At 42.7% G+C, this 20,393-nt stretch overlaps 1 protein-coding gene across 3 annotated transcripts in view; it reads right to left on the reverse strand.

Moving 5' to 3' along the window:
• Positions 1 to 20,393, reverse strand: part of BBS2 (Bardet-Biedl syndrome 2) — a 171,956-nt gene that overhangs the window by 133,060 nt on the left and 18,503 nt on the right. For all 3 annotated transcript variants that reach the window (XM_029608717.1, XM_029608716.1, XM_029608718.1), the window contains exons 4-6: positions 11,085 to 11,210; positions 3,415 to 3,477; positions 787 to 864 (exon numbers count right to left, since the gene is read on the reverse strand). In XM_029608717.1, coding sequence (XP_029464577.1) covers positions 787 to 864; positions 3,415 to 3,477; positions 11,085 to 11,210 — 267 coding nt within the window. The remainder of the gene's footprint in view (positions 1 to 786; positions 865 to 3,414; positions 3,478 to 11,084; positions 11,211 to 20,393) is intronic.

Below are 20,393 nucleotides of genomic sequence, written 5' to 3' on the forward strand. Positions count from 1 at the left end.
AAATTCCTGTCAGGAATCTTTGAAGAGCTCCTTAACCCGCGTGGCTACTGCTGCGCGAAAAAAAGAAAACTGAAGGGGGACCCCTGGTGGCTGCAGGGTTGATACTATGCTGGGCATGCCCAGTAGGTGCCAGTCAAAGTTCTGGAAAATTTGACAAAAGTGTTCCGTGATTGGGCTCCATCCTGATGATGTCACCCATATGTGAGGACTACCATCCTGCTTATCCTGTGAGAAAGGCAAAAACACACTTACTTTAAAAAAAGAAAATATACAAACCTAGTATTCACAGCCCTTTTGGGAGATGGAGTCTCAATCACTGCTTAATGGAGACACGTACTGACTAGAAATGGGTGCATGCATACTGGATTCTGCAGGTAATTACAGTCCTTGGTTCCTGGCCAAAAACCAACACTGTAATGATTCTGCAAGGGAAGGTTAAAGAAAAATAGAACTACCCCAGGTAGTGGCGAAGAAAAATTCATTGCATTGTTGCCCAATAGAGGCTGGTTCCAACTGAGCTGGAGCTCAAAAGAACAGGAGGAAACTGCTGGGTAAAAAATGTAAAAAAAAAATAATAAAAACTTTAGGTAAAGATCTAGGCTAATGTAAGAAACCAGCATTCAATGGTAGCTAAGTCAGAGCAAATGGTATCCCAATAAAAGACAACATATTTTTTCCTAAAATTAATAAAGAACATGTGTCTTTTTGCCTTTCATGGATGTACCAGCTTTTCACTGTTAGTAGCATCCTTTGATGCCTGTGTGTCCTTTATAATACTATACTCACCTCCGTCTCTGTCATTTCAGTTACAATCTCATCTTCTTTAAAGACCCTGATGTCAAAATCCTCCGACCCAACAAGTAGCTAAAATGTAGAAGCAATTTTACAGTGTATAGGATATAGAACAAATCAATATGAATTCATCAGTAAAGCTACTGGAAAATTAAGAGATCTGCAGGTATCTTAAGTTTATTTGTATTTTATTAGCAGTTAAAAATAATTCAAGTCTTTTTCACTAAATGCAAATTCTAAGAACTGAATATATGATATTGTAACCTGCATGTTTTAAAATGCTGTAAATGGTTAAGCTCAAATTCTGTGTCAATCGATTTCTCCATAAAAACTGTTGAAACCAACTCACTCTCCTATACTAGATGCCTGGTCCACCTTAATTCCCACAGAGGGAAGAGCTCTATGGGCAGGACCCTGCAGGGCAGGGGAGAAGCCTGAGGGCAGGACCAGCTGGGGAGCATAAAAGTGTGGGCCCAGCTGAGATCAGGAGCCCTCTATGTCTCCAGGAGAGGCAGCTCCTGTAAATCTATGCTGACCCAAACCCCAAGGAGTGGGAAGCCTAGTGCAAAGGTAGGCAGTCATTCTATTGTGCTGAAGTGCTGTAATTTGAATAAAGTTTTATCTGCATTAGAAAAGGCTGGAGTCTGGGAAACACCTTTCAGTTTTCCACACTATGCATAAAAATCATCATCATAAAACGGCAGAAGTATGTCAATGTCACAAATGACTACTTAGTGCTTTGTAACGAAACCTCTTTATGCCCTACACTGATGGCATATGCAGAGCAGCACTGCCATGCATAACCAGAAGCTCTTGTCTTACGCAGTGATGAGGGTGCCCTGAGCTTAACTTAGATACATATTATTCAACAGGAATTGCTCAAGCCGTTACTAAGAAACTATTACTATTCACAACCACAAAATAAAACAATTGTAAACTGTCAAAATAGCTATTTGACTATTTACACAGAAGATCTTAGAATGGAAACACTGGAGTGAGTCAGTAATAAATGGTTTATTACTATTATGTTTCAATATTTTATTTTATTTTGGTTTTGAGGTCCTGTTACCTGTACCTGACTTACACTGACAAAACTTTAATCCACTGGGTACTCCAGAGTTCTCCTGTGCATCTGTTTCTGTGACACAGTAAATCACGTGTGCTGTCTGTTTGTGCATGTGCACCTGTAACTTTACTTTCTCTACATAGGTCAAGCAGTTTGTGGCCTGCTCTTTTTCCTCTGAGTGTTAAATCTGTCAGACAGTTAAGTCTGTGCTATTAATCTTGGTTAGATCAACAAAATATATTTTATAAAGTGTAATCTGAGTATTTATTATTTATTTTATTTAAAAGTACTTGCTATACCGCCCCAGAGTTTTATATTACATAAATAATTTGATTTCTGTTTTTGAGTAATTTATTTATTTACAAAATTTATAACCTGCTGATCCACAAATTTCAGCGAGGAACAAGTAAACATACATAATGGTATTTTGATAAACTAGACAAAACAAAACACAAAAGACATGTCTTGCTTATAGCGGTGCCTACCCAAACCATGCAAGCCATCCTATCATCTCTACTCAAGAAACACTGAGCAACTTGCGCTGAGCCACTAGATAGCAAAGGCCAAGGAAAAGAGATGACTCTTCAGTTGTTTCCTGAACTTCAACAGGTCATTCTCCCTTTTTAAAGCCTCAGCAAGTTCGTTCGAACTGGCCCTGCCATCCCAAAAATGCCTTCCTGCAATTCTTTTAATCTTATTAACTTATGGGATGGTACCTCCAATATAGCACACCATTTTATCAGACAGACATTGAGAAACAAAACCATGAATAGCCTTGAAGACTATAACTAAAATTTTATGTGGCAGTATATGGGTAACCAATGAAGGCTAACCAATACAGGAGAAATATGGTCATGCCTAGAGCACCCAGAAATTATTTTTTGGTATTAATAAGGATAATATTTTGTATCCATACAGCTAACCTCCCATCCATGTCTGAGGATGCTAATATACTTATCATGCATACAACCACCTCTGAGGTGAATAGGCATGTAGTTGGTTTCAGGTCCTTTATACTGCACAAAAGCTTCTGCAGTGTGAGGTACCAACATTATGGTATCAGTATTACTCACGCCTGGATAATGAATTGTCAAGCAAGCCAGTACCAGGACGGGAATCCAAGTGTCCTGAAAATGGATCTGTTGCTAAAATAGCTTGACAAATACATCTCTCCCTAATGGGGATGCCCCAACATTTTAGCACAGAAGGCACTCACAATCCTCGACTGCTGGCATATAAAGCAACATTTTGGCAAAACTGATCAGCTATATAATCCCATCAATAAAACAAGAAAGTAGATTCCTGCTGTCTCCTAACCTGTGGGGCCATGCTGTGCTCTGAAACAAAGGCCCAGAGATCAGAAGCCATAAAAGACTTCATCAGCTTAAAAGAATTCCAAAGATGGGAAGCCTTATGAAAAATTATCTCAAATTGTGCATTTCTGATGAGTCAAAACTAAGCATGACTGAAATCTCAGATGCATTAAATAAGGTGATTTTAGCCTGAGAAATCAAACACCTGCTTTTACACCAGAGAAACTGGCCATACACACTAACCTCTTTTTTTCCATCACCATCAAAGTCACACAAAGCTAAGGATCGAACATTGTCTCCGGTAACCTAGAAATAAAAGAGCTATCTTTACTTCATTTGCCTTCTTTCTTCCAATACGTGTTGCTCAAACACCACATTTGTTTTCACTTAGAAATTTAAAATATTAAGCTATAATTCTGTTAACAAGGCTGCCTTACATTTCACCAAGTTTAAATGTTTTCCAGCCCTAGTGTTGGCACTACTAAAATATACAGTTTACATCTTCAAAAAAACAGAAATTTGTTTCATAACTTTGGTAGGTTTCTTGTGTAACTCACTTTCAATAGCAGACAATAGAAAAGTGTAATTGTCATTGTAATACTGCAGGGCTGAAATTATATGCTTTTACTTTAAGGGCCACAAAGATTGTGGAGCTAAGACAACATAGGGCATGCCTAGGCAGATGCCTTGCTCCCTTACAAGTCGATGCAAAAAAGGAAAATTGGTTCTTACTTGCTAATTTTCATTCCTATAGTACCACAGATCAGCCCAGACTGCTGGGTTATGCCTCCCTTCCAGCAGATGGAGACAGAGAAAAACTTGAAGGGCACCCCTGTAAGTATGGTGCGCCCCCTGCAGCCCCTTCAGTATAAACAGTATCAAAACAGAAAAGAAAATCGAACTGGTAACAGGAATCCAAAATTTAAATGGTCAAACCAAACCTATGAGAATCAACTATGTACAAAATAAGAGCACTTGTGAAATCTTCATCCTGCTATATAGCGTGACAGAAAAATGAAAAAACTCTCGAGCTGATCCAAAACTGGGCGGGGGTCTGGGCTGATCCGTGGTACTACAGGAATGAAAATTAGCAGATAAGAACCAATTTTCCTTCCCTGTAAGTACCTGGATCAGCCCAGACTGCTGGGATGTACCCAAGCCGCCTTACATGGAGTGGGACATAGAAAGCCCCCACACCGCTTCCAAAGCTCTCTGAGTTGGGAGCCCTAACATCCAAACGGTAATGCCGAGCAAATGAATGCAAAGATTTTCAAGTCGCCCCCCCTACAGATCTCCTGGGGGGAAATCAACTAACTTTCTGCCCAGGATGCAACCTGAGAATGAAGTGAATGAGCCTTAAGACCATCTGGAACCGCTCGCCTGTGGACATATATACGCTGAAGCAATAGCATCCTTCAACCACCAGGCAATAGTAGCCTTGGAAGCTTTATGCCCTTTCTTGGGACCGCTCCACAAGACAAAAAGATGATCCGACAGATGAAAATCATTAGTAACCTCCAAGTAACGCAGCAGTGCCGGCCTGACATCCAAACGCTTCAATTCACGAGCATGTGGAGAATTCTGATCCAAATCTGGGAACGCAGGTAACTCAATGGACTAGTTCACATGAAAAGCCGATACAACCTTAGGAAGAAAGGATGGCACGGTTCTGAGAGAAACGCCAAAATCAGAAAATCTAAGAAAAGGTTCACAACAAGATAGAGCCTGAATTTCAGAAACTCTCCGAGCCGAGCAGATAGCCACCAAAAACACCGTTTTGAGAGTAAGGTCCTTCAGAGTAATGCACTTGAGCGGTTCAAAAGGAGGTTCACACAACGTCTTAAGAACCAAATTCAAACTCCAGGATGGACAAACAGCTCGACATGAAGGATTCAAGTGCTTAGCACCTTGAAGGAAACGTATCTCATCAGGATGAGCCGCTAAGGATGCTCCTTCCACCTTTCCTCGTAAACAGCCTAACGCCGCCACTTGAACCCATCGAGAACTGAAAGCTAGCCCCTTCACCAAACCCTCTTGCAAAAAGGCTAGAATGTGAACTATTGAGGCCCGCCTAGGAGAAACTTTCAACCTACTACACCAAGAGTCAAAAACCTTCCAGACTCGGGCATACATAAGAGAGGTGGACGTTTTGCAAGCCCGCAAAAAAGTGGAAATCACCGTATCCAGATAACCCTTCTTTCTCAACCTCCACCTCTCATAAGCCAAGCCGCTAGACAAAAGCGATCCACCTGGTCAAAAAATACTGGACCCTGCCGCAGGAGATTCAGAAGATGACCCAGACAGAGTGGGCCGTCCACTGCAAGGTTGAGGAGATCCGTGAATCATGGCCTCCGTGGCCATTCCAGATCCACCAGCACCACCTCTCCCGGATGGGCTTCTATTCTTCTCAAGACCTTGCCTACCAGGGGCCAGGGAGGGAATGCGTAGAGCAGAATGTCGTGAGGCCACAGAAGGACAAGGGCATCCACTCCCTCCACTCCGTGCTCTCTTCTGCGACTGAAGAAGCCCGGCACCTTGGCATTCCCCCGAGTCACCATTAGATCCAAACGGGGAATCCCCCACCGATAAGTTATCATCACGAACGCCTTGTCGGACAGCTCCCACTCTCCGGGATCCAATCTCTGATGGCTCAAAAATCCACCTGAACGTTGTCTACCCTGGCAATGTGCGAAGCCGCTATCCTGAGCAGATGGATTTCCGCCCAGGCCATGAGCTCGTTCACCTCCATAGCTACGGGACGGCTCTTTGTTCCTCCTTGCCGGTTGATGTATGCCACCGTAGTTGAGTTGTCGGAGAGCACTCTCAACAACCGACGATGAACTACAGGCAGGAATTTCTGCAAGGCCAATCATACTGCCCTTGTTTACAGACGATTGATGGACCATTGCGCTTCCTGCTGCGTCCATTGGCCTTGCACCGCCTGAGACTGGCAAACTGCCCCCCAACTGGAAAGACTAGCATCCGTCATCACAATGGTCCACTGAGGGACCTCCAGATCCAACCCCCGCGAGAAGAGTTCGGGGCTCAGCCACCAAGCTAGGCTGGACCTGGCCGGTTCCTGGAGTGGTAAGGGAACTTGTAAGCCTTCGACTTGGGGTACCAATGTGAGAGAAAGCCTTCTGCAACGGCCTCATATGAGCGAAGGCCCATGGGATCAACTCCAAAGTAGACGCCATAGAACCAAGCACCTGCAAGTAGTCTTACGCCATGGGAACTGGTAGGGACAATAGACGCTGAACTTGCGACATGAGCTTATCTATCCGTTCCTGCATAAGGAAGACTTTCCCGATCCGACTAGCGAATCTCGCACCCAAAAAATTCAGCACCTGGGCAAGGGGACAACTGGCTCTTGGCCGCATTGATGATCCACCCCAGAGAGCGAAGAGTCTGCACCACCTTGGCGAACAACGCCCTCACATAGTTCCTGTGACTTTGCTCGAATGTGCCCATCGTCCAATTAGAAATGAACCAGGATCCCCTGGCGTCGGAGAGCTGCTGTTATGACCACCATCACCTTAGTAAAAGTGCAGGGGGCGGTAGCCAGCCCGAAGGGAAGGACCTGAAACTGGTAATGTTCGCCGAGAATCATAAACCGGAGATACCGCTGATGGTCCTTCAGAATTGCAATGTGCAGGTACGCTTCCATCAAACTGAGGGACGCTAAAAATTCCACCCCCCCCCCCCCCCCCCCCTCTGACTGAGGCGATTACGGAACTTAGCGTCTCCATGCAAAAATGGGGCACTCTGAGAGCTCTGCTGACCTTTAGATCCAAAATCGGACGGAAGGACCCCTCCTTCTTCGGAACCAGAAAATAAATCGAATATCTGCCAGTCCGAAGTTTGTCCGAAGGAACTGGGATGATCGCCCCTAGGTCCAACAGCCGTCGAAGCATGAGAGACACTTGCTCCTTTTCTCCAGGTCAGAGGGGGGGAGTCACCAGAAACAGATTGGCGCAAGGGACAAGAAAAATCTAAGCCATAGCCATGTTCTATAATGTTTAGAACCCAGTGGTCCGACGTGATTTTGATCCACTCCTCGTAAAACAGGGACAGCCACCCCCTGACGACCGGAACAGGGTAGTGGTTCAGCGCTATTTCATTGGGATGATTTTGCTCCTGTCACCCCCAAGGTACTGCCGTCTCGGGCGGCTCTATGGCCACGAAAGGAATGAGACCAAGGCTGCAATCTCCCGGACGTCTGCCTTTGGCCAAAAGGAGCCAGTTTAGACTACCGAAAACGGCGCTGTCCCCTAAAACGCGAACAGGAAGGGCCAAAACCCTTAGAAACTTTTGGCCTATCCTCCGGGAGCTTGTACACCTTATTGTCCCACAAGGACTTAATGAGCTGCTACAAATCATCCCCAAAAAGGAATTTCCCCCTAAACGGAAAAGCTCCCAGCTGCGATTTGAAGGAAACAACGGCGACCAATTACAGAGCCACAAAAGCCTATGGGCCGACACCATAGAAGCCATAGTGTGCGAAGATGTACGAAGGAGATCGTACAAAGCATCCATCCCATACGCTACCCACCGCTTCCAAATGATCAGCCTGCTCTGACTCCATCCAGGGAGAGATCCCTGGCACTCAGGAGCTGCTGTACCCACCAGAGACTCGCACACTGCATTAAACAACTGCAAACAGCGCTCTAAACCCCAGAGCCGACACCCTCGAAGATACATTTGAGAAGAACCTCAAGCTTACGATCCTGAGGGTCCTTAAGGGCAGCCGCCCCAACAACCGGAAGAGTCGTACGCTTGGTGACTGCGGAGACGGCTGCATCCACTTTAGGAACCTTAAGGAGATCGAGAGAGTCGTCCGGCAGCAGGTACAATTTGTTCATAGCTAGGCCTACGCGAAGGCTAGCTTCCGGAATATCCCACTCCTGAACATCAGCTGAAGCAACATAGTATGAAAAGGAAAAGTCCTAGCCGGGGGGACAAAGGCCAGACAGCACCGGATCCACCGTTGCCCTTATCCTGAGGCGCCTGCCCGGCTGGTATGCCCAAATTCCACAAGGACATGCAGAATCATCGGCTCCAATTCATCCCTACGAAAGAGCCTAAGGACCCCTTCCACTGGCGCCACACGCTCGGAATCATTATCCACGGTCCGCCTGAAGCGGATCCGCCAGCATCATATTTCCCTGTCCCTGGAACTGGACCTTTCCTGGACCACCCGAATTTGGAAGACCTCAGGAGGATCCGGCCTAGGAACCTGTGCGGGAGGAGAGGGCCCAGCCCCAGGCCGCCCCTGGAGGAGGCTCTGGATGCCCCATGGGCATAAGGCTAGCTAAATATGCCTTATGCAGCAGCAAAACAAAATCAGCCGAAAAGGGTGGCTGGCCCTTTAAATTTTCCCACCAGGGGGGGTCCCAAAGGAGCAGGGAAGGTGGAAAAAAAATTGTGGGGAGATCCAGGGCATAAATCATGTGGAAACAACTGGGGCGGGAGATCCCCTCCCCCTGCCAAGCTATCTGCATCGGCATCCATAGCCCCTAAAATGACCGCCGTTCCCGTGTTCCGCGGGAGTGGGGCAGGCTGAGTACCATGAGGCAGCATCGGGTTGCCCGCACCACAGGACCAATGTGCTGCCTCCCCCTTCCGCTGGCCACTGCCGATGGGCTCTCGCCCCTGGGAGCAGAGGTCACCGTGGGAGAGCCGTGCTGCCGGCCCCCCGCAGGTACCTCACGCCAAGGCGCGCGGCACCGCCACACTGTAAAGGAGGGGGATCCACCCAAAACAAACACCGGAACCCGGAAGGCCAAAGGAGAGCAGCGCTGCCCTTGAATTGCTGTTGTTTTGTTTTGTTTTTTTTTGTTTGTGTTGTTTAACATCATAAACTAACGCGCTGGCCTCACCAGAGCACAACCCATAGTTGTCTCTGTACTGGGGGGCCCACCAGTAAATCCCCTCCAGTCACTCACCAGCTACTGCTCCTGGGTTGCAGGAGCAAAGAGGAGCTTCCCGGCAGGCCTACCACCAAGGAGAAAATGAATTGGCTCCTCAGGAGGCCCGGCTTTTTTTTTTTTTTTTTTAATCTACAAAAAACTTTGTTTTAGCCAAACAAATCAAGGATTCCTGCACAGTCTTTTTTTTTTTTCACAGAATCAAACAACCAGGACCGCAGGTTCTGCCACCTTCATCTACTGGAGACAGAGAAATACTGAAGGAGCTGCAGGTGGCGCACCATACTTACAGGGGTGCTCTTCAAGTTTTTCTCTGTCTCCATCTACTAGAAGGGAGGCATAACCCAGCAGTCTGGGCTGATCCGGGTACATACAGGGAAGGTACGTTTAGTCCAACGCATCTTTCTGCCAGTACTTGAATGCGCATTTTCTGTGCACAAAACTTATTGCCAAAGCAGCAAGGAGTTCTGTATACAAAAAATGAATGTCCCTAAAAAGGAATACTGCTTAGTGTACTCAAATGGAAATCTCATGTGAGAGACTACTTCTGGCCAGTATATCACTTTCAGCGCTGGAAATTTAACTCCTGGGTCAGGGCTGGAGTTAAGCTTCCAGCGTTATAAAAAAAAGAAAAAAAGTTTTTAAAATATCAGGAACACTCCAAATAAGTGCTGGAAACCGCTGGCACTTACTAATTTATACATCTACCTGGCAGGGGGAAGCAGCTGCCAGATAGTTGGATAAGTAAATAAAGCAACTAAATGGCAACTGGACAGAGAAGTGATGATGCATTGTGGGATATCATAGAAAAGTGGATATGGTGCTTTTTTGTATACTACTGTGATTAACAAACCTCCAGCACAAACAGAAGAGTTAAAGAGTTAGTCAGAGATATCCATAAACTGTCAATGAAGATGAAAGTGTTGCTAATGGGAGATTTTAATCTGCCAAATAGTGATTAATACACTCCTGCTGCATGAACAGTTAAAAGCAGAGATTTTAGATTCCTTCAAGGGGCACTCCTCAGTCAGCTGGTAATAGAACCCCCAGGGAGAAAGCAATACCAGACTGGGTACTCTCAAATGGAAAAAGTGTTTCTAAAGTCACAGTACTTGACTAAATGAACTCCAGTGATCAGATAGTGGGCTTTAGTACAAGAGCAAAGGCAGAGATGGGTTAGGGCAGAGTCCGTGTAGCATATTCGAGCCTGCTGATGCCTCAGGAATTGCCCAGGAACAAGAGACTTGACTAGTTCAGTTCTAATGCCAGTATTTAGTTATATTGCTTCGTACTTACAGAAACAAAATAGTGGTTCTCCCTGCATCAGGCACAATTGTCAGGTAAACATACTCCATATGGATATACCAGGAGGTTGTACCAGCTCTCTGGGGCCTCTTCAAGATTTCAAGGCTTAGATTCTTATGGAAGGGCGAAGGGAACCTCCCTTCACCCTGAATCCCTTGCGGCATTCTGACTTGAGGAGGACTGGATTAGAAACCTGAACTGGGCTCCTTATGACAGAATAAGGGAGTTGTCAGTACACTCCGTCACAGTCCTATACTTCAGGAGTACCAACTGTTAAATTGGAGTACCACCTTAGTGAGCTAGTGGCAGTGTCGGGGAGGAAAAGAAGAGCACAAATCTCATGGTGTGAGGGGGGAGGGAAAGACAGAAACAATAGATTAGGGAGGAGAGTACAGATTTCATGGTACATTGAACAGGGAATGTGCACAGATATCACAGTGGACAATGGAAGAGGAGGAGTAAAAATCTCATGTTGTGAGATGGGGCAGGGGAGCAGAGGGACTTTATTCTTATTCATGAGGTTAGGAAGAGCAGAAAACACTCTACTTTAGGAAGAATACAAACATTCGCAATACTTATTCATCATTATGGAGGGGAAGCAATCGGAATGCAACTTTAGTTCATAAAGGAAATTAAAGACTTAAAAGTCCAAGTCAGTCATATGCTTTTTAATATCCTTACCGACCAGAAAAGATCATTTCCTTCATAATCGAAGCCCTGCAGAGCACAATTTCCACCAATAATGGCCAGCGGAGATGAAATATCTCCGAGATTCCCAAGCACAATGGCATTTGCTCCATCTGCAATCTTTGGATACAAGACAGGACATGTAAGAAAAGTTTCTCTATATACAGCACCAGCAATCTAAATAACAGCACAGGCAGATGTGCTTGCTCTCATCCAGTCAACTTATGTTTATGAATTCTACTTATACATGGAGAATCTATACATTTTTGCAAATTGCTGTAAAGATAATCAGCACTACAGTTTTATAATAACATTACACAATTAGCCAAATGTAGACAACAATTCAACTGAATTTCCAATATCATACATAAAAAGAAATATGTTTTTAAAGTGAAAGAAATATATCCTATGAATGCGATGAGTGTGTCTTCCATTTTCACTATATGACTGTAGGTACTGGGCATCTAAATGACAGATGAAATTTAATGTGGATAAGAAAGTAAGATTAAAGTGATATACACAGGGAAAAATAATCCTGACTACAGGTATACACTTTATTAGGAGTTACATTCTCTATTAGGAGTTACTAACCAGGAAAAGGACTTCAAATTCCTTGTAGACAATACTTTGAAATCATCAGCTCAGTGTGTGGCAGCAGTGGTCAAAAAAGCAAAACTAAATGTTAAGCAAGTTTGCTTACTGTAAACAGTGTTTTCCAGAGATAGCAGGATGAATTAACCATAAACTACGGATGACATCATCGAGCAGATCAAACAGACCGATCACTCCAAGCTAGCAGAGCTTTGAGCTCTACTGAGCATGTACGGGAGGTTCCCCGTGGATGTTGCCTCATGAGCCTCCTCAGTCAATTTCAGAGCTAACTAGTTATGTAGCAGACTCTCAAGGAGAGGGCAGGCATCTCATAGCTAATTCAGGTCTGCTATCTACAGAAAATACTGTTTCCAGTAAGCAAACTTGCATATTTCCGTCATATGCAGTGCTGAAGTTACTCATGATCTGTAGAGAGTCCCAAACTGAGGGTTGCAGCGGAATGTCATTGATAAGCAATCCAGACTTCAACATGGAAAGTAGACTACTGAGAAAGTAGGTTATGCAGCAATGCCTGCCCAAAGCCTTTGAAAGATTGACCAGACAGTAATGGCACAAGTAAGTATTCACATTATGACGACTAGATCTTTTTCCTGGGTGGTAGCTTCTAATATGTAACCTAACACTGTATAACTACAGCAAGGATTATTTTTCGCTATATGCATCACCTTGCACTTGTCCACATTAAATTTCATCTGCCATTTGGATGCCTAATCTTTCAGTCTCACAAGGTCCTACTACAATTTATCACAATCCGCTTGTGATTTAACTACTCTGAATAATTTTGTATCATCTGCAAATCTGATTACCTTACTTGTCATTTCCTTTCCAGATCATTTATAAATGTATTGAACAGCACCAGTCCAAGTACAGATTCCTGAGGTACTCCACTGCTTACCCTTTTCCACTGAGAAAATTGACCATTTAATCCTACTCTCTGCTTCCTGTCTTTCAACCAGTTTGTAATCCATGAAAGGACACCACCTCCTAACCCATGAGTTTTTAGTTTCCTTAGAAGCCTCTCATGAGGGACTTTGTCAAACGTCTTCTGAAAATCCAAATACACTATATCTACTGGCTCACCTTAATCCACGTTTATTAACTCCTTCAAAAAAATGAAGCACATTTGTGAGGCAAGACTTGCCTTGGGTAAATCCATACTGACTGTGTTCCAGGTTAAACAGGTTAGAGCTTTTCATCTCAGGGAAGAGATGATTGAGAGGGGATATTGATAGAAGTTTATAAAATCATGAGTGGGGTGAAACAGGTAAATAGGAGATGGCTATTTGCCCTTTCAAATAGCAGTAGGACAGGTTTAGGCTCTCAAACTTTCATGACTACTGTACTCCTTTCAAGAGTTTGAGATGACTTATGTAACCCTTACAAGAATTAAAAATTCATAGCAAATGCCGTATTTACATTTCAGTAGCATATCTGAGCCTTTTTTTCAATAGACATTGAACAAGCACACACAAAACAAACACTAAGACTGCTGAATTCAAACCAAGCCCCTCAGTATGAATTCAGGAATTTAATTTCTTTGAAACTCAGGGAAGGAATGTAGAAAGCTGCAGCAGGGGGAGGAACAGCAAAACAGCTCAAGTTTACATTGCTAACTTGATGGAGAAGGTGGAAATGTTACAAACAGACACTGCCACCTCACTTCTCTCACATTAAAAAAAAATACCGAAAATGGCATGTGGTATATTTTAGGCATACTGTACATATTACATGCAGAAAGTAAAGCTAAAAAGATTACAGCAGAGTTGTTTGTCAGCACTTACACAATTTTTAAAAATCATTTAATATTTTGAAAGGTCATATCACCATGAGACAATGAAAGCACTACACTTCCTAACCCTGTCGCTGCCCAGTCTTCCTCCTTCCCCTGTGCAGGCTTCACTTCTAACCAGGAAGCCAATGCAATAACAGATAGGAGGAGGTGGTAGCAGCTGCAGAGACAGGAGGCACAGTGCTTTCACTGCCCTCTGCAGTGCCTGCTTACTCTGCTTTAGTTCCATGACCCATCAGATGCTCCTGCTCCTCTCATGCCGGTATTTGCATTTATATCCTGCCCGTTTCCAAAATAAGAACTCAAATTGGCTGGTGGCAGCTTTGTCTGCTCTCCAGCTGCCACAAGACTGGAAGATGCAACAGATGATCTGGGAGGCAGAAGGGAGTGTGCAGATTGATGCAGGCCACTGTTGGAAACAGGATGCTGGGCTTGATGGACCCTTGATCTGACCCAGTATGGCATGTTCTTATGATCAGAGGGAAATGTGTTTGGCAGAGGGGAATGGATTGGCATTTCCTGTGTCTGTGGCAGGTGATAGTCTCCTGCAGCTCAAACCCCCTCTTCCCATGTGTCAAAGATCATCTGGCTGTATACTTCTTGACAAGCTTTTACATATCTATGGCTGAGAACCACTGGACCAAAGGACATGCTATGAAACTAGCAGCTATCAGATTTTAAACAAATTGGAACAAGTATTTTGCCACACAAGCAAGCTGTCTCTAGTACAGCTGAGTTTAAAAGGGGTTTTGACAAGTTCCTGAAGGAAAAGTTCATAAACCATTATTAACCAGGCAAATTTGAGAAAGCCACTGCTTGTCCCTGAAAGTGAGCAACAAGAAATGAATCTACTCTTTGGTACTTTTGAGCTGGATTGGCACGGTAGGATGCTGGGCTCAATGGAACTTTGGTCTGACTCAGCACGGCATTTTTTAGGTCTTCATTTTATTATGATTCAATTAATTTAGACCAAGATGGAGAGAAAAAAAGATATATTGATAACAAAACTCCTGAAAAAATATGACTAATTAATGATTTAACATGTGTATCATTCCTCATCGAATAATATATGAGAAACAAATAACTCACTGATAAATTGTATTTGCAAGATCATCATATCTTAGGGCTAATATGCATCGCAAGTAGCTCACCAGCAATTTATGTTGCATGCCCTTAATTAAAATCATAGGTCTGTAATGTTTTTATATATTTTTTAAACCTTTTCACTTGCAAATAAAATAGTGAAATCACTTATCTCAATAGGAAAGATTTGTCCTTAGGCCATCAGTCTTATCACAGTGACCAAATCTAAATGTTATCTTTAAAACTCCAAAATTATAGGGTCCAAATATTCTAAAGTACGGAATTATTGGATGTTCCCAAATACCTGTAAAATGAAGTAGAACTCCCTTGCTTCAATTCAACCCCATTACTTCTTTGTTCTTTCCCCAGCAGAGACAAAGAATGATCAACAACCCTACTGACAATTTTTAAAACCATTTATGCAGGTAAGTAAATACGCCTGACTGAAAATTGCCTGTCTCAAATGCAGCTAAATTTATTTATTTATTGGTTTTTTTGTATCCCTTCATTCGGTGTAGCCATCACAACAGTTAACAAAGAATGAGAAAAGCAGTTTCTAACACAAATAATTACAATGCATGGTAAAATAATACAAAATAGACAATCATATTCATTTAAGCATTTTTATGAATTGTTGAAATTTATGTTTCTGCTTTTGAAATGTCTGTAAACCGTTGTGACGGCTAGTCCAAACATCGGTATATAAAAGCCTAACAAATAAAAACAAATAAATACAAATAAATAAAATTTAAAAAGCATTAAGAGAGAATAAATATTAAAAGCGTGATTAAAAGAAGTTAAAACCGTGTGTTGCTTGTGAGGAATAGATAGTGGAGGGTGAGTGGATTATTAAGAATCTTGGTATGCCTTTGTGAATAGCCAGGTCTTTAAATCTATACATGAGTTTCATAGTGCATATTCTTTAAGCCATTGATTTTCACTACCCACACTAATAGTGAGTACAAAGTGCATAGATAACTTTTTGAGCAATGTACTTTCCATTTGTTAACTTTAAAAGAGAAAAAAAGCAAATAAGTTTTCTGTGAAATTTGCATAAATGCCTGTGCTGAATGCACCTGTGCAGTTTAATTGCCCCAATAACGTAATTGAATATTGCTATGAAATAAACTCTAGTTTTCTCTTACCTAAGTAAAAGCAACTTCTTCAGCTTTTTTACAGCTCATGTTATCTAAACATTTAATCAATTTGGTGGCTCTACTTTGGTTGTCCCATAAAATATCTATCTCTTTCTTGAAGTGTGAGGCCTAAAACTAATAACAGTATTCCAACAAAAACCATACCAATGTTTTGCAAAGTAGAATAAATATTTCAATGGTTTAACATGATACTCAAGTTAATATTTCCTGGTACTGCACTGCAGATCCATATTCAATTAGTTTTGTGTTCTACTATAATCTGCCTGCTCTTTTTCTTCAGTACTACTAATTAACTAGTCATTCACAATTTTGAATTTATTCATTTGATTTTTCTTTCCTTATATTTTTGGCCCAACTGTTTCTTCCTGGTCCTTTGGACTTACAATTCAGTCAGAATTGGTCTTGTCACGGGCTATGGCTCCAATACTCATGGTCAAGTCAAGGTTTGGCTATTTGGCCAGGTCATCCTCTAAATTCCATGGCAGAACCCTTCCTTCTTCCACTGAATACCAAAGCTCTTGATCAAGAGACCACATTATCAACCACACTAAACTGTTTAAGGAATGACTTCTTCAACATCGAGCTTTTACCTTATGCTTATGAATCTATACCTTGTGCCTATCTCTATCCTTACTTTCTAACCTATCGAGCAGACTAGTATGTTCTGCTACATACCAAACGACCCCTTATAATCTACCTTGTAACTCTATTCATTTCTGTTTATGTACCCTCATTTGTGTTCAATCCCTCTATGCTGATTGTATATTATGACTGCAATTATAACTCCAATTATAAATTTGACTGTAATCTGCCTTGAGACTATCTTAAGAAAAGGCAGAATATCAAGAGGTAGATATTGAAAAGACAGCTACTAGGAAAGTTAGCCTGATAAACATATCCGGCTATCTCAGCTAGGATATTCAGTGGCACGGCCACACCACTGAATATGCCTGGATAACTTTCAGTTAGCTGGATGTTTATTCAGCTAACTAGATTTGCTCAATAGCAGGTCTAACTTATCCAACTAATTTAGCTAGATAAGTAGCTCCTCCCTGGAATATCCCTGCCAGGCCCACCATTTAGCTGGAAAACTATCTAGCTGGCTAAATAGTTATGCGGCTAAGAAGCGGCCCGTGAACGCAGTCGGATATTCAGACACTACCATTTAGCTGGAAAAGTCCGAACTCATCTGGCTATGTGGTGCTGAATATCAGCCTCCAAATGTTTATAAAGAAATAATTTGCCCTATTTTTTAATCCAGGCTTTGCAGCAATAATACTTGATCAGGTGGCACAGACTATAGCTCAAGCTAGAACATGGTATGCATGCACGCTGAACCTATCTAGTAGGTAACATTGTCAGGGTAATGTCTCCAAACTAGTTAATTCTGTACAAACCTTGATATTAACAAATCAAATTCACTTGAAAGCAAGTGTATGTTGAGTCTGATCTCAAATTTACTATAATGCCCTTTTTGTATTGTGCTAGACAGCTTCCTTCTGGAGTTCATAGGTCTTATATGCAACATATCTAGATGCATCTGGAAGTTCTTTATAATTGGGCCAGTGACACAATATACAATTGAAATTATTTCTGTATCTTTCAGCCACATTTTCTTGGTCTCTAATTGCATCATTTGGTACTTGAAGATCTTCTTTTTCTTCATATGATCCACTAAATAGTTACTTGGTACAATACTTCTATCAGCAATCCTATTCTTGTGCTTTTCTCCTTTATCACAATATCTAGTTTTCTTGCAACAAGCTTTTTAACTACTGGAATTGGAATGTCCCAAGAGGTCTCAGCTTCTTCATTCTCTACAGTTTATTTATGTATTTATTTATTTCTAGCCCACTCATAACAAAAACTTTGTGCTGAGTGGATTACAAAATAAACAGTCATAAATTAAAATATAAATACAAAATCAGCAAATACAATATAACCCATCTGGACCCTGTATACAACACTATTAAACTAATAAAATTTCCTTCCATTAAATCTTTTAAAAATGGTATTTCTTCAGATATTTTCGAAAAATCTTTAGGTCAGAAATGGCTCTAAGGCAGGGGTCGGGAACCTTTTTGACTGAGAGAGCCATGAACGCCACATATTTTAAAATGTAATTCCGTGAAAGCCATACTAACTACAACCCCCCCACCCTCCTGACCCCCCCCCAAGACCTACCAAATTAATTTACTACAACCCCCCATCCTCCTGACCCCCCCCCCCCCAAGACCTGCCAAAAGTCCCTGGTGGTCCAGCGGGGGTCCAGGGCTCGCAGGCAAATCTTTAATAAAAAAGTAAAAATCTAACAAAAACCCCCACCCTCCTGACGCCCCCCAAGACCTCCAAAATTAATTTACTACAACCCCCACCCTCCTGATGCCCCTCAAGACCTCCAAAATTAATTTACTACAACCCCCCATCCTCCTGACCCCCTCAAGACCTGCCAAAAGTCCCTGGTGGTCCAGCGGGGGTCCAGGAGCGATCTCCTAGACTTGGGCTGTTGGCTGCCAGTAGTCAAAATGGCGCCAATGGCCCTTTGCCCTCACTATGTCACTAGGGTCGACCAATGGCGGCGGTAGCCCCTGTGACATAGTAAGGGCAAAGGGCCGTCGACGCCATTTTGATTACTGGCAGCCGACGGCCCTTTGCCCTTACTATGTCACAGGGGCTACCGCCGCCATTGGTCGACCCCAGTGACATAGTGAGGGCAAAGGGCCATCGGTGCCATTTTGACTACTGGCAGCCGACAGCCCAAGTCCAGGAGATCGCTCCCGGACCGCTCCTGGACCCCCGCTGGACCACCAGGGACTTTTGGCAGGTCTTGGGGGGATGTAGTAAATTAATTTTGGAGGTCTTGGGGGGCGTCAGGAGGGTGGGGGGTTTTGTTAGATTTTTACTTGTTTATTAAAGATTTGTCTGCGAGCCAGATGCAGCCATCAAAAGAGCCACATCTGGCTCGCGAGCCATAGGTTCCTGACCCCTGCTCTAACGTCAGGGTCAAATCATTCCAGAGTACTAGTCCAATAACTGAAAAGACTTTGTTTCGAGTCCTAGCCAAACGGGCCTGTCTTGCTGTTGGTCATGATCCCAGCGCTTATCTGGTACAGTGATGATATAGTGTTCACACAATTTCAGTGGATGAGTTGTGCTACCTTATTATGCCTTTCTGACTTCAACACTTGACATCAGCAATGACTGGTTTAGTTCTGTTTTACAGAATCTGCATTTATCCGTTTTACTTTTTTTTTATATACTGGTTATGAACCATCTTGTTTGTATTCCACAATCCTGTGCTGCAGTTATCAACCTCTCATCTTCAAGTTTAGACTCACCTCTCTTTGAACATTCCTGAATCGGATTTTGATCCATATGGGGTTTCTGAGGCAACTTTCTGTATATCCAACTATATTTAAGCTTTCCACTATATATATTTAACAACATAAGAACATAAGATATGCCATACTGGGTCAGACCAAGGGTCCATCAAGCCCAGTATCCTGTTTCCAACACTGGCCAATCCAAGTCACAAGTACCTAGCAAGTACCCAAACATTACATAGATCACAAGCTATTATTGCTCATTAATTACCATCATATCAGTTTATGAATTTATCCTCAAGGAACTTTTCCAAACCTTTTTAAAACCCAGTTACACTAACTGCTGTAACCAAATCCTCTGGCAATGAATTCCAGAGCTTAATTATGCACTTGAGTGAAAAAGAATTTTCTTCGATTTGTTTTAAATGAGCTATTTGCTAACTTCATGGCATGCCCCCTGGTCGTTCGATTATCTGAGAGAGTAAATCACCAATTTACATTAAATTGTTCAAGTTCTTTCATGATTTTGTAGACTTCTATCATATCCCCCATCAGTCGTCTCTTCCCCAAACTGAACAGTCCTAGCTTCTTTAGCCTTTCCTCATTTTGGTCGCCCTTCTCTGCTCTTTCTCCAGTGCAGCTATATCTTTTTTGAGATGCGGTGACCAGAACTGCACACAGTATTCAAGGTGCTTATTATGCATCACTACTGAGTTATGCCTTGGATTTCCTCCTCATAAGATCTATCAAAGGTCCCTTCACAGCATCCCCAGCCCCAGAAATTTGATTCATGAATCAGATCTGGATCTTTAGCATAGAAAATTGCACAGCATTGCTCCTGAGTCACTGGTTTAGCCCTCTGATACTTCCTTCTGAAGTGAAGTACCTAGCATTTGTACTTTTAAAAGTCATCCTATTTATTTCTGATTAATTCTAATCATTAACCTGTGCTTGTCTAAGGTCCTGCAAAAGCCTAGAGTGTCAAACCTGTTTAGATCAATGTTCTTTTTCAGGATGGACAAGTTTCTAAGATGTACTGTATGGTGAAATCCTAGCTGGGGAAGTTCTTGGCTTCTGGAAATTTAGCTAAAGAAAAAAAACTTACGTTTCTTCGCATATGGGCAGGTATGTGGCAGTGCCTGCAGTGACTATATAGACTTGTTGAAGCAAAGAAGCGGTGGAAGAAAGCAATGTGCACCACAGCAAAGTGAATCAGATGAAACATACTTGGGTAGCAAAAATGTGTTTCCAGGAAGAAAATGGTGTGGGAAAAGAAAGGGAGGAGACACGAAGGGAAATCTGAGACTGCAGTCTTTTCCCTAGTGACAGCAGGGAGTGA

Source organism: Rhinatrema bivittatum, chromosome 7 (genome assembly GCF_901001135.1).
Source record: "Rhinatrema bivittatum chromosome 7, aRhiBiv1.1, whole genome shotgun sequence".
NCBI classification, from domain to species: Eukaryota; Metazoa; Chordata; class Amphibia; order Gymnophiona; family Rhinatrematidae; genus Rhinatrema; species Rhinatrema bivittatum.